The sequence below is a fragment of the Ranitomeya variabilis genome, chromosome 5 (assembly GCF_051348905.1).
Source record: "Ranitomeya variabilis isolate aRanVar5 chromosome 5, aRanVar5.hap1, whole genome shotgun sequence".
NCBI classification, from domain to species: Eukaryota; Metazoa; Chordata; class Amphibia; order Anura; family Dendrobatidae; genus Ranitomeya; species Ranitomeya variabilis.
This window is the reverse complement of record NC_135236.1, coordinates 36914630-36930931: the sequence shown is the minus strand read 5'-3', so window position 1 is coordinate 36930931 and position 16302 is coordinate 36914630. Positions and strand designations below refer to the sequence as shown.

Genomic DNA, 16302 nt, shown 5'->3' with positions numbered 1-16302 from the left:
GTCTCACCAACCTGTTAAGGGATATTGAAATCATACTGAAGTTATAGCTCACCGTGTAAGTTGTTTGATAGCAACAAATAAAGTTACTTTGGTTAAGATTTTAAAACAATGAGGAAGTCTGGTGCAAGAGGTCGTCGTGGGCGTTCATTGTCAGCTGGTAATGATGGTAGTGGTAGTGGAGCATCAGGTGGTCGTGGGGATAAAAATATTCCACCTAAGTCTGGAGCTGTGGAGCCAGTTTCGTCGTCAGGCTACACAAGGCCTCGAACGCTCTCTTTTCTGGGAGTAGGAAAACCGCTTTTAAAGGCGGAGCAGCAACAGCAAGTTTTGGCTTACATTGCAGACTCAGCCTCTAGCTCTTTTGCCTCCTCTTCCGAAACTGGTAAATGTAAAAGCAGCGCGTCGCTTGTGGATGTTCACGGTCAGGGACAAGTCGCTTCCTTGTCCTCCTCAGCAAAAACTACAACAAGAGAGAAGGATGCAGCAGGCGACACAACGGGTCACTCCATGGAGCTCTTTACACATACCGTCCCTGGCTTAGAAAGTGAAACATTTAACAGGCCATGCCCATTACAAGTATATTCTGACATGGAGTGCACTGATGCACAGCCACAGCCAGAGTACTATGCTGCTCCTTTGACTCAGACCACCACATTGCCCTCTCAGGGTACAGATCCACAATCAGACCCTGATGAGACTATGTTGCCCCGCCACGAACGCTATACCACCGACCGACACAGTGACACAGACGAAGTTGCACACGAGCTCGAAGAGGAGGTAATAGATGACCCAGTTATTGACCCCGATTGGCAGCCATTGGGGGAACAGGGTGCAGGCGGCAGTAGTTCAGAAGCGGAGGTGGAGGAGGGGCCGCAGCAGGCATCAACATCGCAACAGGTTCCATCTGCCGGGCCCGTATCTGGACCAAAACGCGTGTCAAAGCCAAAACCTGTTGGAGCACAGCGTTGCCATCCGGTTAAAGCTCAGTCTGCAATCCCTGAAAAGGGATCAGAGTCTAGGAAGAGTGCAGTCTGGCATTTTTTTAAACAACATCCAACTGATCAGCGCAAAGTCATCTGTCAAAAATGTTCAACTAGCTTAAGCAGAGGTCAGAATCTGAAAAGTCTAAATACTAGTTGCATGCATAGACACTTAACCACCATGCATTCTCAAGCCTGGACTAACTACCAAACGTCCCTCAAGGTTGTAGCACCCTCGGCCAATGAAGCTAGTCAGCAACGCAACATCCCTTCCGTCACTGTAAGGCCACCATTTTCCGCACCACCGGCAGTATCTGTGCAGGTTTCTTTGCCAGCCAAAAGCAGTCAGGGTCAGGGAATCACCAGTTTTGTAGGAGGAAATATTGCATGTAGGGCACCGGCGGAAACAATACCGTCTCCAACCGTCTCTCAGTCTGCCATGTCCACCGGCACACCCGAAAGTTCCACGATCTACAGCTCTCCAGTCCAGCTCACCCTACATGAGACTCTGGTTAGAAAAAGGAAGTACTTATCCTCGCATCCGCGTACACAGGGTTTTAACGCCCACATAGCTAGACTAATCTCGTTAGAGATGATGCCCTACCGGTTAGTTGAAAGCGAAGCTTTCAAAGCCCTGATGGAGTACGCTGAACCACGATACGAGCTACCCAGTCGACACTTTTTTTCCAGAAAAGCCATCCCAGCCCTGCACCAGCATGTTAAACAGCGCATCGTCCATGCACTCAGGCAATCTGTGAGTACAAAGGTGCACCTGACTACAGATGCATGGACCAGTAGGCATGGCCAGGGACGTTATGTGTCCATCACGGCACACTGGGTGAATGTGGTGGATGCAGGGTCCACAGGCGACATCAATTTAGGGACAGTTGTGCCTAGCCCACGGTCTAGGAAACAGTTGGCTGTAGGCGTTCGCACCCCCTCCTCCTCCTCCTCGTCCTCCTGCAGAAGCTACAGCTCTTCCACAGAACGCAGTCGGCCAACCACTCCATCGGCAGATGACACTGTTGCACACCAGTTGTCCCATTATGGGCCAGCTACTGCCAAGCGTCAGCAGGCTGTATTGGCTATGAAGTGTTTGGGCGACAACAGACACACCGCGGAAGTTCTGTCCGAGTTCTTGCAACAAGAAACGCAGTCGTGGCTGGGCACAGTAGATCTTGAGGCAGGCAAGGTAGTGAGTGATAACGGAAGGAATTTCATGGCTGCCATCTCCCTTTCCCAACTGAAACACATTCCTTGCCTGGCTCACACCTTAAACCTGGTGGTGCAGTGCTTATTGAAAACTTATCCTGGGTTCTCCGACCTGCTCCTCAAAGTGCGTGCACTTTGCTCACATATCCGACGTTCGCCTGTACACGCCAGCCGTATGCAGACCTATCAGCGGTCTTTGAACCTTCCCCAGCATCGCCTAATCATAGACGTTGCAACAAGGTGGAACTCAACACTGCACATGCTTCAGAGACTGTGCGAACAGAGGCGTGCTGTTATTTATTTGTGGGAGGATACACGGGCAGGCAGTAGGATGGCAGACATGGAGTTGTCAGGTGTGCAGTGGTCGAAGATACAAGACATGTGTCAAGTCCTTCAGTGTTTTGAGGAATGCACACGGCTGGTTAGTGCAGACAACGCCGTAATAAGCATGAGCATCCCCCTAATGCGTCTGCTGATGCAAAGTTTGACGCACATAAAGGAGCAGGCGTCTGCACCAGAGGAAGAGGGAAGCCTTGATGACAGTCAGCCATTGTCTGGTCAGGGCAGTGTACAGGACGAGGTAGCGGGCGAAGAGGAGGTGGAGGACGAGGAGGATGATGGGGATGAGTATATTTTTAATGCGGAAACTTTCACGGGGGCACAGGAAATTGGTTGCGTGTCACGGCCGGGTTCTGGTTTTTTGAGGGACACAAGTGACGTAGATTTGCCTGCAACTGCCCCTCAACCAATCACAACCGGAGATTTGACAAGTGGAACTTTGGCCCACATGGCGGATTATGCCTTACGTATCCTACAAAGGGACACACGCATTACGAAAATGATGAACGATGACGATTACTGGTTGGCCTGCCTCCTTGATCCACGCTATAAAGGCAAATTGCAAAATATTATGCCACATGAGAACTTGGAACTAATATTAGCAACCAAACAATCAACTCTTGTTGACCGTTTGCTTCAGGCATTCCCAGCACACAGCGCACGTGATCGTTCTCACACGAGCTCCAGGGGGCAGCAGACTAGGAGTGTTAGGGGTGCACACATCAGAAGTGGCGTTGGACAGAGGGGTTTTCTGACCAGGTTGTGGAGTGATTTTGCTATGACCGCAGACAGGACAGGTACTGCTGCATCAATTGAAAGTGACAGGAGACAACATTTGTCCAGTATGGTTACTAACTATTTTTCATCCCTTATCGATGTTCTCCCTCAACCGTCATTCCCATTTGATTACTGGGCCTCCAAATTAGACACCTGGCCAGAATTGGCAGAATATGCATGGCAGGAGCTTGCTTGCCCGGCAGCAAGTGTCCTATCAGAAAGAGTATTCAGTGCTGCAGGGTCAATATTAACCGAAAAAAGGACTCGTCTGGCTACCCAAAATGTTGACGATCTAACATTCATTAAAATGAACCACAACTGGATTTCAAAATCTTTTGCCCCACCTTGCCCGGCCGACACCTAGCTTTCCTATGAAAAGCTCTTGCCTGTGAATTACTTTTCTAATGTCTAATTTGCTGCTGCAGATTGTACAGCATACGACATGTTTACACCTCCCTAAATGGCCAAACTCCCCACACGGGGCCGTGGTATCGCGACTTGGCGCAAGCACCCGTGAGACTGCTGTTTGTCTGAAGAGGTGGGTGTGCTCGCTTTTGGTTGACGGCATTGCTACTGGGTCCCTCATAGTACAATGTAGTGTCTCTGGCGGTGGTGGTGCGCACCCAACGTCAGACACACCGTTGTAACATGAGTGGCCCTGGGGCGGTCCCGCCGGCCTCAAGAGAGTTCCCCCCTACCCCAGCTCAAACTGGGCTCTACTACGTGCAAAATTATGTCGCACAGCTCCACCAATCTTTAGTCTATTCGCTGACATCATTCAATGTCTGGCACTGACAATACAAATTTGTAGACATCTATGATGCAACTTAAAGTAGTCTGTGTCTGTGTCCTATATTGGCACCATTAAATAGTTACTGCCAAATTACTATGTCAGAAACACAGCAGATGAGCCCACCCCTGTACCTAAGTATGCCATCTTTTTTTTTGTTTTGGTTGTTTTGCGAGACATTAACATCTATTTATATTTTGGGAGTACTGGGACAGACACTCCTTGCACTACTCCTCCACTCAGCACCAAGCTGCCTGCCCGTGTATCCATGTAACCGCTGTAAAACTGCCATGAGCCTATTGTTTGTTATTTTAGGCCTTTGATAGCCTGTCTGCGGTCCCTACTCCTCCACTGACCACCAAGCTGCCTGCCCGTGTATCCATGTAACCGCTGTAAAACTGCCATGAGCCTATTGTTTGTTATTTTAGGCCTTTGAAGCCTTTCTGCGCTCCCTCCTTCCACTAGTCCTCCACTGACCAGACCACTGCTGCCCGTGTACCCCTGGAACCAATTTTAAAGTGCCTACAGCCAGCCCATTTTATTGTGTTAGGCCTTCGAAGCCTGTCTGCGGTCCCTCCTTCCACTAGGCCTCCACTGACCAGACCACTGCTGCCCGTGTACCCCTGGAACCAATTTTAAAGTGCCTACAGCCAGCCCATTTTATTGTGTTAGGCCTTCGAAGCCTGTCTGCGGTCCCTCCTTCCACTAGGCCTCCACTGACCAGACCACTGCTGCCCGTGTACCCCTGGAACCAATTTTAAAGTGCCTACAGCCAGCCCATTTTATTGTGTTAGGCCTTCGAAGCCTGTCTGCGGTCCATACTTTAAATACTCCTCCACTCAGCACCAAGCTGCCTGCCCGTGTATCCATGTAACCGCTGTAAAACTGCCATGAGCCTATTGTTTGTTATGTTAGGCCTTTGATAGCCTGTCTGCGGTCCCTACTTTAAATACTCCTCCACTCACCACCACCAAGCTGCCTGCCCGTGTATCCATGTAACCGCTGTGAAACTGCCATGAGCCTATTGTTTTTTTATGTTAGGCCTTTGATAGCCTGTCTGCGGTCCCTACTTTAAATACTCCTCCACTCACCACCACCAAGCTGCCTGCCCGTGTATCCATGTAACCGCTGTAAAACTGCCATGAGCCTATTGTTTGTTATGTTAGGCCTTTGAAGCCTTTCTGCGCTCCCTCCTTCCACTAGTCCTCCACTGACCAGACCACTGCTGCCCGTGTACCCCTGGAACCAATTTTAAAGTGCCTACAGCCAGCCCATTTTATTGTGTTAGGCCTTCGAAGCCTGTCTGCGGTCCATACTTCCACTAGTCCTCCACTGACCAGACCACTGCTGCCCGTGTACCCCTGGAACCAATTTTAAAGTGCCTACAGCCAGCCCATTTTATTGTGTTAGGCCTTCGAAGCCTGTCTGCGGTCCATACTTCCACTAGGCCTCCACTGACCAGACCACTGCTGCCCGTGTACCCCTGGAACCAATTTTAAAGTGCCTACAGCCAGCCCATTTTATTGTGTTAGGCCTTCGAAGCCTGTCTGCGGTCCATACTTTAAATACTCCTCCACTCAGCACCAAGCTGCCTGCCCGTGTATCCATGTAACCGCTGTAAAACTGCCATGAGCCTATTGTTTGTTATGTTAGGCCTTTGATAGCCTGTCTGCGGTCCTTACTTTAAATACTCCTCCACTCACCACCTAGCTGCCTGTGTATCCATGTAACCGATGTAAAACTGCCATGACTGCCTACTGTTTGTTATTTTAGGCCTTTGATAGCCTGTCTGCAGCCCCTACTTGCAATACTCCTCCACTGACCACACCAATGCTGCCCGTGTACCCCTGGAACCTATTTAAAAGTTCATAGAGCCTAGTTATATATTTTATTTACTATTAATAAGGCCATGATGGACTACGCTGTACCACGCTACAAGCTAACCAGTCGACACTTCTTTTGCGAGAAAAGCCATCCCAACCCTCCACCAGCATGTAGAAGACCGCATTGTCCATGCACTCTGGCAATCTGTGAGTACAAAGGTGCACCTGACAACAGACGCATGGACCTGTAGGCATGGCCACGGAAGATTACGTGTCCATTACGGCGCAATGGGTTAATGTGGTGGATGCATGGTCCACAGGGGACAGCCTACTAAGTCTGTCTGCAGTCCCTAATTCAAATTGTCCTCCACTGTCTAAATCGGAACTTCCACCTTCTGGCTTTCGGCCTATAGTATCAGAAATTAAACTGCATTTGGCCTTCAACTTTGGTTAGGGCCTACTAACGGCTTCTGCCCCTCCCTGGTGTTGCCCTCAACTAAATAAAGCTGAGCTTCAACCTTCCGGCTCTCATTATGTGGTTTTAAAAAAAAAAATGGTGGTTAGGGCCTACTAACGGCTTCTGCCCCTCCCTGGTGTTGTCCTCAACTAAATAAAGCTGAGCTTCAACCTTCCGGCTCTCATTATGTGGTTTAAAAAAAAAAAATGGTGGTTAGGGCCTACTAACGGCTTCTGCCCCTCCCTGGTGTTGTCCTCAACTAAATAAAGCTGAGCTTCAACCTTCCGGCTCTCATTAAGTGGTTTTAAAAAAAAAAAAAATGGTGGTTAGGGCCTACTAACGGCTTCTGCCCCTCCCTGGTGTTGTCCTCAACTAAATAAAGCTGAGCTTCAACCTTCCGGCTCTCATTAAGTGGTTTTAAAAAAAAAATGGTGGTTAGGGCCTACTAACGGCTTCTGCCCCTCCCTGGTGTTGTCCTCAACTAAATAAAGCTGAGCTTCAACCTTCCGGCTCTCATTAAGTGGTTTTAAAAAAAAAAAAAATGGTGGTTAGGGCCTACTAACGGCTTCTGCCCCTCCCTGGTGTTGTCCTCAACTAAATAAAGCTGAGCTTCAACCTTCCGGCTCTCATTAAGTGGTTTTTAAAAAAAAATGGTGGTTAGGGCCTACTAACGGCTTCTGCCCCTCCCTGGTGTTGTCCTCAACTAAATAAAGCTGAGCTTCAACCTTCCGGCTCTCATTAAGTGGTTTTAAAAAAAAAAAAATTGGTGGTTAGGGCCTACTAACGGCTTCTGCCCCTCCCTGGTGTTGTCCTCAACTAAATAAAGCTGAGCTTCAACCTTCCGGCTCTCATTATGTGGTTTAAAAAAAAAAAATGGTGGTTAGGGCCTACTAACGGCTTCTGCCCCTCCCTGGTGTTGTCCTCAACTAAATAAAGCTGAGCTTCAACCTTCCGGCTCTCATTAAGTGGTTTTAAAAAAAAAATGGTGGTTAGGGCCTACTAACGGCTTCTGCCCCTCCCTGGTGTTGTCCTCAACTAAATAAAGCTGAGCTTCAACCTTCCGGCTCTCATTAAGTGGTTTTAAAAAAAAAATGGTGGTTAGGGCCTACTAACGGCTTCTGCCCCTCCCTGGTGTTGTCCTCAACTAAATAAAGCTGAGCTTCAACCTTCCGGCTCTCATTATGTGGTTTTAAAAAAAAAATGGTGGTTAGGGCCTACTAACGGCTTCTGCCCCTCCCTGGTGTTGTCCTCAACTAAATAAAGCTGAGCTTCAACCTTCCGGCTCTCATTAAGTGGTTTTAAAAAAAAAAAAAATGGTGGTTAGGGCCTACTAACGGCTTCTGCCCCTCCCTGGTGTTGCCCTCAACTAAATAAAGCTGAGCTTCAACCTTCTGCTCCAAATTACCATTTTAAAAAATGCAATAGGCTTTTCCGGCCTACTAAAGGTGTCTGCCCCTCCCTGGTGTTGTCCTCAACTGAACAAAGCTGAGCTTCCACATTCTGGCTTTCGCCCTATACTATCAGATATTAAACTGCATTTGGCCTACTAGTGTGGTTAGGCCCTTGAAACAGTGTCTGCTGCTCTTGGGTTTGCTACTCCACTGAACAAAGCAATGCCGCCTGTTTAGTCCTGTTACCAATTTTGAACTGCATGTAGCCTACTTTATTCTTTGGCCCTATATCTGTTTCCTCCTCATCCTGCCCATTGCCCAGCCACTGCTAAATGAGTCTGCTGGTACATTGACCTAGACCACTACATTCCCCTTGTACTCTACACAGCCAGAATCTGTCCCTGCTGAAAGTAAGGTTCCCCTTCCCGCATGTTATACCACCTTACACAGGGACAAAGAGGAAGGTGCAGATGAAAGTGCAGGTTCCTTCATCAGGTGGGGGGGCATACTCGTTGGCGACGTCACTGGCACAGGGCCCCTCAGAGTACACAAAAGTGTCGCTGCTGGTGGGAGGCGCCCCCGCCATGCAAACACACCGCCGTACTTTGAGGGGCCCTGTGCCAGTGGCAATGCGAACGAGTGGGCCCCCCCTGCTTGCTCAGGATCACAGCACTTGCAACTTTTAAATACTTACCTTTCCCTGCAACACCGCCGTGACGTAGTCCGCATTTCCTGGGCCCACGAAAAACTTGAGCCAGCCCTACTCCCCCCACAACTTTCCCCCAATTCCCTATGCCCAACTATTATTATACAGTTAATTAAGATTGGCAAGCTTCAGAAACAAGAATGGATGTTTTTGGCATTAAAATGGGCACTGTAGGTGTTTTCCTGGCCTCCACTCACTGCCGACTATGCTTCCCCATTGACTTGCATTGGGTTTCGTGTTTCGGTCGATCCCCGACTTTTAGCGATAATCGGCCGACTGCACTCGACTCGACTCTGGACAAAATCGGGTTTCCCAAAACCCTACTCGATCTTAAAAAAATGAAAGTCGCTCAACCCTAGTCTCGAGTTCTACGTTGGGGTCATGCCTCCAAATTAGCAGGCCATATACGGTACAAGAAGACACTCACTCTACCCACATGCTATTATTGTTAGCCGTCTCTCTTACAGGACGTCCGAAGTTTTGTCACCTCATGTCCTTCTTGTGTGAGGATCAAGGTTCCTAGACATCTACCCTCTGGCCTCCTGCATCCGCTTCCAGTTCCTTCGGCTCCCTAGCAACACATTGCCATGGATTTTATTACTGATCTTCCTCGCTCTTCTGGACATTCGGTCATTTTTGTAGTTGTGGATCAATTTTCCAAGATGGCTCAGTTTGTCCCTTTGCCTGGTTTACCTTCCGCTCCAGAGTTGGCAAGAATCTTCATTGCTCACATCTTCCGGATTCACGGTTTTCCTCTACACATAGTCTCTGATAGAGGAGTCCAGTTCACATCTCGATTCTGGTGTGCTCTATGCAAGCTGATGAATGTTGCTTTGGATTTCTTTTCCGCTTACCATCCACAGACCAACAGACAAGCTGAGCGCAGTAACCAAATTCTAATGACTTATCTCCATCATTTTTCCAACAGTCATCATAATAACTTGGGCCGAATTCACGTACAATAACCATATCAATGACTCTTCTTCCAAATCTCCCTTCTTCATCATCTATGGGCAACATCCTGGAGTTCCTCTGCCGGTGCTTCCTGTCTCGGGTGTGCCAGCGGCCGACCTTCTATCTGAGGAGTTCTCCAGGGTCTGGTAGGAGACCAAAATCGCTCTTGAACAGGCACAAGTCAGGATTAAGAGACATGCTGATAAGAGACGCCTGGATCCTCCGTTATGTCGGCCAGGTGATAAGGTCTGGTTGTCTTCCAGATTCATTCATCTTAAGATCCCCTCGTACAAGTTGGGTCCTCGGTACATAGGTCCCTTCAAGGTTTTGGCTCGTATCAACGATGTTTCCTACAAGTTGAAGTTGCTCGCTTCACTTCGCATACCCAACTCTTTTCACGTTTCCCTTCTCAAACCTCTCATTTTCAATCAGTTCCATGCTTCTTCTGCTCAAACTCCTTTACCGGTTTCTGACCCGGATATCTTTGAGGTTAAAGATATTCTTGCCATGAAGAAGTCTAGCGGTAAAACTGTCTTTCTGGTCGATTGGAAGGGTTTTGGTCCTGAGGAGAGGTCTTGGGAACCCCGTGAAAACATACAGGCTCCTTGTATTCTAGCCAGATTCCTTTCTCGTCTTAGAAAGAGGGGGAGTAAGGGGAGGGGTACTGTCATGGTGCCGCTCGGCACCACCACTCCTGCCGCCCTGCCTGCCGCTCCGCCTCCCGCTCGCCGGCATACTTACCCTCTCTGGTACGCTCCTCTTGCAGGCGCGTGTTCTCCCTTCTTCTCCTCCTGATGCACTGCAGCTTCCTGGTGTCCGCCGGCTGTGCATGCGCACTCCATCTCTCTCTGCGCATGTGCACTTCCTCTGTGACATACTGGCGCACTGCTTCTCCTGTCTATGGCCTGGAGGACCTTGACCCAGAAGTCCTCCTGCACACCATGTAGTTAAGGTACCCCCTTCCTCTGATCCTTGCCTGATTGTCATTTGTCCTCATTTGACCCAGGTCCCTCCGTACCTTGCTCTGTCCTGAGCGTCCATTATTCTCTGCCTGTCTTGTGTTTCTGCTGTACCTTGCTCTGTCCTGAGCGTCCATCATACTCTGCCTGTCCTGTGTTTCCGCCGTACCTTGCCCTGTCCTGAGCGTCCGTCATACCTTGCCAATCCTGTGTGTCTGCCACATCCTGCCTGTCTTGTGTTTCCACCATACCCTGCCTGTCCTGTATTACCGCCATACCCAGTCCATCTTGGGTGTCTGCCATATCCAGTCTGTCCTGGGCATCCGCCATATTCTACCAAATCTTTGTCTCAGTCTTTGCTAATCTGCCCTGTGTCTCCATCATAGTCAGTGCTGCTTCTTTTCCGCTCCTACTCCCTGTTCCCAGGTATCAGCTTCTGTGGCAATAGTCTCCCTCGGGCCTGCTCCTAACGCTCCCTGTATTGGGGGTGGTCCACCAGGCCAGCTCACCTGTGGAAGGTTCGTTGTCGTGGATCTGCGGGTTCACTTTAGGAGTTCCTAAAGCTGTGACACTGGTTATCAAAACTATGCATAAGCCCATGCCAATTGTTTTGTTTAATTTTTAATCAATCATTGTCGCCTGGTCATGCTGAGCTCAGGGAGACCAGGCAACAATGATCACAACTGTCTTCAGCATCCAGGGCCAGGGAATAGTGCAAACTGTACCGCATTTTCCCAGGCACCGGTATGTGTCACACTCATGACACACGGGTGTCATCCATGTTACATCAGTGTGCATGTATGCATGATGTTTTTCAACACTGGGGTTTTCACATGGTCTGTGTGAAAAGCCTGACATGTGTGCACCACCATTGGATATAATGGGTGTATGTGTCCGTATTTCCGGTCCTTAAAAAAGGGCCACATACAGAAATGAAAAACAGATGTGTGAAGGGGGCCTTAGCCAGAGCAGTAATTGGCTACAAAAAATATTCCTAACTCTGATGGACTCAAAACGAACAGCCAGTTGACTAAAAGAGAGTTTGTTCTCCTGTGGTGGAGCTGCATGGAAATTGATACTTCCCATTCAGTTGTCTCACAGGCTACAATATAAGTTTTGCTTTTTTTATTTACCTGATTTCATTTGTTTTCCAGATTCTAGAAACTGTTTTTCTTGTCAAGAGGAAATGTGGCCAAATACAAATAAAACCAAATGCATACCAAAAGTCATTGAGTTTTTATCCTACTGGGAACCACTTGGAATTACTCTGACCGCAACCTCCATCATTTGCTCACTCATCACTGTCAGCATATTATGCGTGTTCATCAAATACAAAGAAACAGCCATAGTCAAAGCCAACAATAGAGACCTCACCTACCTTCTACTCACTAGTCTATCTCTGAGTTTCTTGTGCTCAATACTTTTTATTGGGGAGCCTCAAAAACTCACTTGCCGCTTTCGTCAAGGAGCCTTTGGTGTCATCTTTGTTCTCAGTGTTTCATGTGTCTTGGCCAAGACCATCATGGTGGTCATCGCATTTAGAGCTACTAAACCAGGAAGCAACATGAGGACATGGATGGGACCTAAAGTTCCAGCATCAGCCATTTCTCTATGCATCTCCATCCAGTTTTTTATTTGCATTTACTGGATTCTTCAATGTTCCCCATTCCCAGAAAGAAATATGAAGATCCAATCTGGAGTCATTATCTTCCAATGCAATGAATGTTTGGATACCCTTCTATGGTGCATGCTGGGATATATGGCCTTTTTGGCCTGTGTCAGCTTTCTTATGGCATTCCTGGCCAGAAAATTACCAGACAGCTTTAATGAGGCCAAGTGGATCACGTTTTCCATGTTGATCTTCTTGAGTGTCTGGATCTCCTTTGTCCCAGCCTATCTCAGCACTCAAGGCAAGTTCATGGTTGCTGTTGAAGTTTTTGGAATTTTATCCTCCAGTGCAGGGATTGTAGGTTGTATATTTATCCCCAAATGTTATATTATATTATTAAGACCAGAGCTGAACACTCGACAGAACCTAATGAGCAAAGGAACAATCAAGAAGACATAGAGTGGATTTTCTCATTATTTAGTGGATCATGGTACTTTTTCTAAGTCATTTTAAATAGTGTTGAGCAATACCATCCGATACTTGAAAGTATCGGTATCGGATAGTATCGGCCGATACCCGAAAAGTATCGGATATCGCCGATACCGATACCCGATACCCATACAAGTCAATGGGAGACCAAGTATCGGAAGGTATCCTGATGGTTCCCAGGGTCTGAAGGAGAGGAAACTCTCCTTCAGGCTCTGGGATCCATATCAATGTGTAAAATAAAGAATTAAAATAAAAAATAGGGATATACTCACCTGTCCGGCGGCCCCTGGACTTTACCGCCGTAACCGGGAGCCGTTGTTCCTAAGAATGCGCGCTTGAAGGACCTCAGATGACGTCGCGGCTTCTGATTGGTCGCGTAGCGGTCGCGTGACCGCTACGCGACCAATCACAAGCCGTGACGTCATCTAAGGTCTTCAAGCGCTTGAAATACCTTAGATGACATCGCGGCTTCTGATTGGTCGTGTGAGCGGTCGCGTGACCGCTATGCGACCAATCAGAAGCCGCGACGTCATCTGAGGTCCTTCAAGCGCACATTCTTAGGAACAACGGCTCTCGGTTACGGCGGTAAAGTCCAGGGGCTGCCGGACAGGTGAGTATATCCCTATTTTTTATTTTAATTCTTTATTTTACACATTGATATTAATCCCGATACCGATTCCCGATACCACAAAAGTATCGGAACTCGGTATCTGAATTCCGATACCGCAAGTATCGGCCGATACCCGATACTTGCGGTATCAGAATGCTCAACACTAATTTTAACAAATCAGAAGGAGATTAATAGGTTCTTGACATGAGTAGCAGAAGTTATTGGGTAAACACCTGTAAAAAAAATTGAGAGGCACATGATTAATGCTTTATATGATGCAATGTTTACAATACAAAGTCCAATTAACCCCATAATGATAAATGATGAACATAGCACTTCATGAGCAGGTGTCAGTTCCTGCAGCATGATGTGCTATGTCCGTCATGGCTTAAAACTGTCTCTGTACTTAGAGCGCTGTGATTGGTCAGTCAGTCTGACTCACCGATCACAGCATGATCATGCAGGAGGTGCTAATATTGCAGCTAACAGCCCAGTTCCTACAGTGAGATCCAGTGACAATGCCAGCTCCACCCCTGGCTCATTAACCAGTCAGATATCGCAATCGAGAGAGATCGTGACATTTGGAAGGTTGTGGGAGTAAGGGGGCTTCCTTCCTCACCCCCATTGGCCCCCCGTGATAAAATCACGGGGAGCCGATGGTTGTCATGGTGCCCGGAGGTTAAACAATGACCTTCTGGTGAGCAAGGTACAGTGGTCTGTTACACCCAGCCACTGCCCGTGTAATCACACAGGTCTCATGCATTCCAATTGGGGTATCGGCATACTTAGGAGAAATTGCACAACAAGTTTTGGAGTCCAATTTCTCCTGTTACCCTTGTGAAAAATCAACAAAATTGGGCTAAAAGAACATTTTTTTTGTTGGAAAAATGTGATTTTTTTAATTTTCACAGCTCTAAGTTATACACTTCTGTGCAGCACTTGAGGGTTTAAGTTGCTCACTACAAATCTAGATAAATTCCTTGAGGGGTCTAGTTTCGAAAATGGGGTCACTTGTGTGGGGTTTCCATTGTTTAGGCACACAAGGGATTTTCCAAAATCAACAAGGCATCTGCAAAGTACTCCTTCCTTTCAAAGCCCTGCCATATGCCCAAACAGTAGTTTTCTCCCACATATGGGGTATTGGCATACTCAGGAGAAATTACATGACAAGTTTTGGAGTCCAGTTTCCCTTGCTACCCATGTCAAAATAAAATATGAGGGCAAAAAGAAAATATTTGTGGGAAGTATGTGATTTTTTATTTTATTTTCACGGCTCTGTGTTATAAACTTCTGTGCAGCACCTGAGGGTTCAAGTTGCTAAAAAAAAATCTATATAAATTCCTTGAGGGGTCTAGTTTCCAAAATGGGGTCACAAAAGTAAAATGGTGCTCCTTCTCTTACGAGCCCTGCCGTACGCACAAACAATAATTTCCCCCCACTTTTGCGGTATCGGCATGCTCAGCAGAAATTTTGTTGTCCATTTTCTTCTGTTACTCTTGTTAAAAAAAATGAGGCTAAAGTAGCATTTTTGTGAAAAATTTGAAATGGTAATTTTTCCTTCCACATTGCTTTAGTTCCTGTGAAACAACTGAAGGGTTAATAAACTTATAGAATGTGGTTTTGAAGACTTTGAGGGTATGTGCACACGTCAGGATTTCTTGCAGAAATTTCCTGAAGAAAACCGGAAATTTTCAGCAAGAAATCCGCATTTTTTTTTGCGTTTTTTAGCATTTTGCAAGCGTAATTAGCTTGCAGAATGCTAAAGTTTTCCAAGCGATCTGTAGCATCGCTTGGAAAACTGACTGACAGGTTGGTCACACTTGTCAAACATTCTGTTTGACAAGTGTGACCAACTTTTTACTATAGATGCTGCTTATGCAGCATCTATAGTAAAAGATAGAATGTTTAAAAATAATAAAAAAAATTAAAAAATGGTTATACTCACCCTCTGAAGACAGCTGATCTCCTCAGCGGCTTCCGTTCCTATAGATGATGTGTGTGTGCAGGACCTTCGATTACGTCGCGGCTTGTGATTGGTCGCGTGAGCGGTCACATGAGCGGTCACGCGACCAATCACAAGACAGTGACGTCATCGCAGGTCCTTCACCACACCATCTATAGGAACGGAAGTGGCAGCATGCAGCGCTGAGAGGCGGGAACACTCCGGGGGCCATCAGAGGGTGAGTATATCACTATTTTTTATGTTAATTCTATTTTTTTTTAACAACTATATGGTGCCCAGTCCATGGAGGAGAGTCTCCTCTCCTCCACCCTGGGTACCAACCGCACATGATCTGCTTAATTCCCGCATGGTGTGCACAGCCCCGTGCGGAAAGTAAGCAGATCAATGTACTCCTAGGTGTGCGGAATTCCCGCAATTCCGCAAATTTAATGAACATGTTGCTTTTTTTTCCGTGATGCGATTTTTTCGCAGAAAAAAATGCAGCACGTGCACAAAATATGCGGAATACACTGAAAATAATGGGAGGCATGTGTATACGGTTTTTTTCGTGTTTTTATCACGTTTTTATAGCAAAAAAACGCAAAAAAAACCGCAAAAAATACTGAACGTGTGCACATGGCCTCAGGGCTGCAGTTTTTAGAATGGTGTTACGTTTGGTAATTTCTGTCATATAGGCCCCTAAAGTCACTTAAAATTTGATGTGGTGCCTACAAAAATAGTTTTGTACATTTTGTCAGAAATATGAGAAATTGCTGATAAACTTTTAACCCTTACAACTTCCTAACAAAAAAAGATTATGTTTCAAAAATGATGTAGAAGTACAGTAGACATGTGGGAAATGTTATTTATTAACTATTTTGTGTGGTATAGTTATCTGATTTAAGGGCATAATTATGTAAAGTTTGAAAATTGCTAATTTTTTTTTGTCAAATTTTCCATATTTTTCTAAACACAAATCTTATAGACCCTAATTGACCACTAACCATAATGTTGTTATGTAATGTTGGTATACTTGTGCAAGATTTGTGTCCTAATATTTTATGTACTGCTGTTTGTATTGCTGCTGTAATATTGTAATTTCCCCCCAGGATCAATAAAGTGTATCGTATCGTAACATGAAGTACAACATGCCATGAAAAACAATTTCATAAACACTGGGTATGTTAAAGCGTTCCAGAGTTACTACCACATAAAGTGACACTGGTCAGATTTGGAAAATGAGGCTCAGGCATTAACACACAAA

General features: G+C 46.7%; 1 protein-coding gene across 1 annotated transcript in view; it reads left to right on the top strand.

Annotated features, from left to right (window-relative positions):
- Positions 1–12456, top strand: part of LOC143774820 (extracellular calcium-sensing receptor-like) — a 57206-nt gene extending 44750 nt beyond the window's left edge. Inside the window, exon 7 of the mRNA XM_077262588.1 lies at positions 11543–12456. Coding sequence (XP_077118703.1) covers positions 11543–12456 — 914 coding nt within the window. The remainder of the gene's footprint in view (positions 1–11542) is intronic.
- The last annotated feature ends 3846 nt before the right edge of the window (positions 12457–16302 follow it).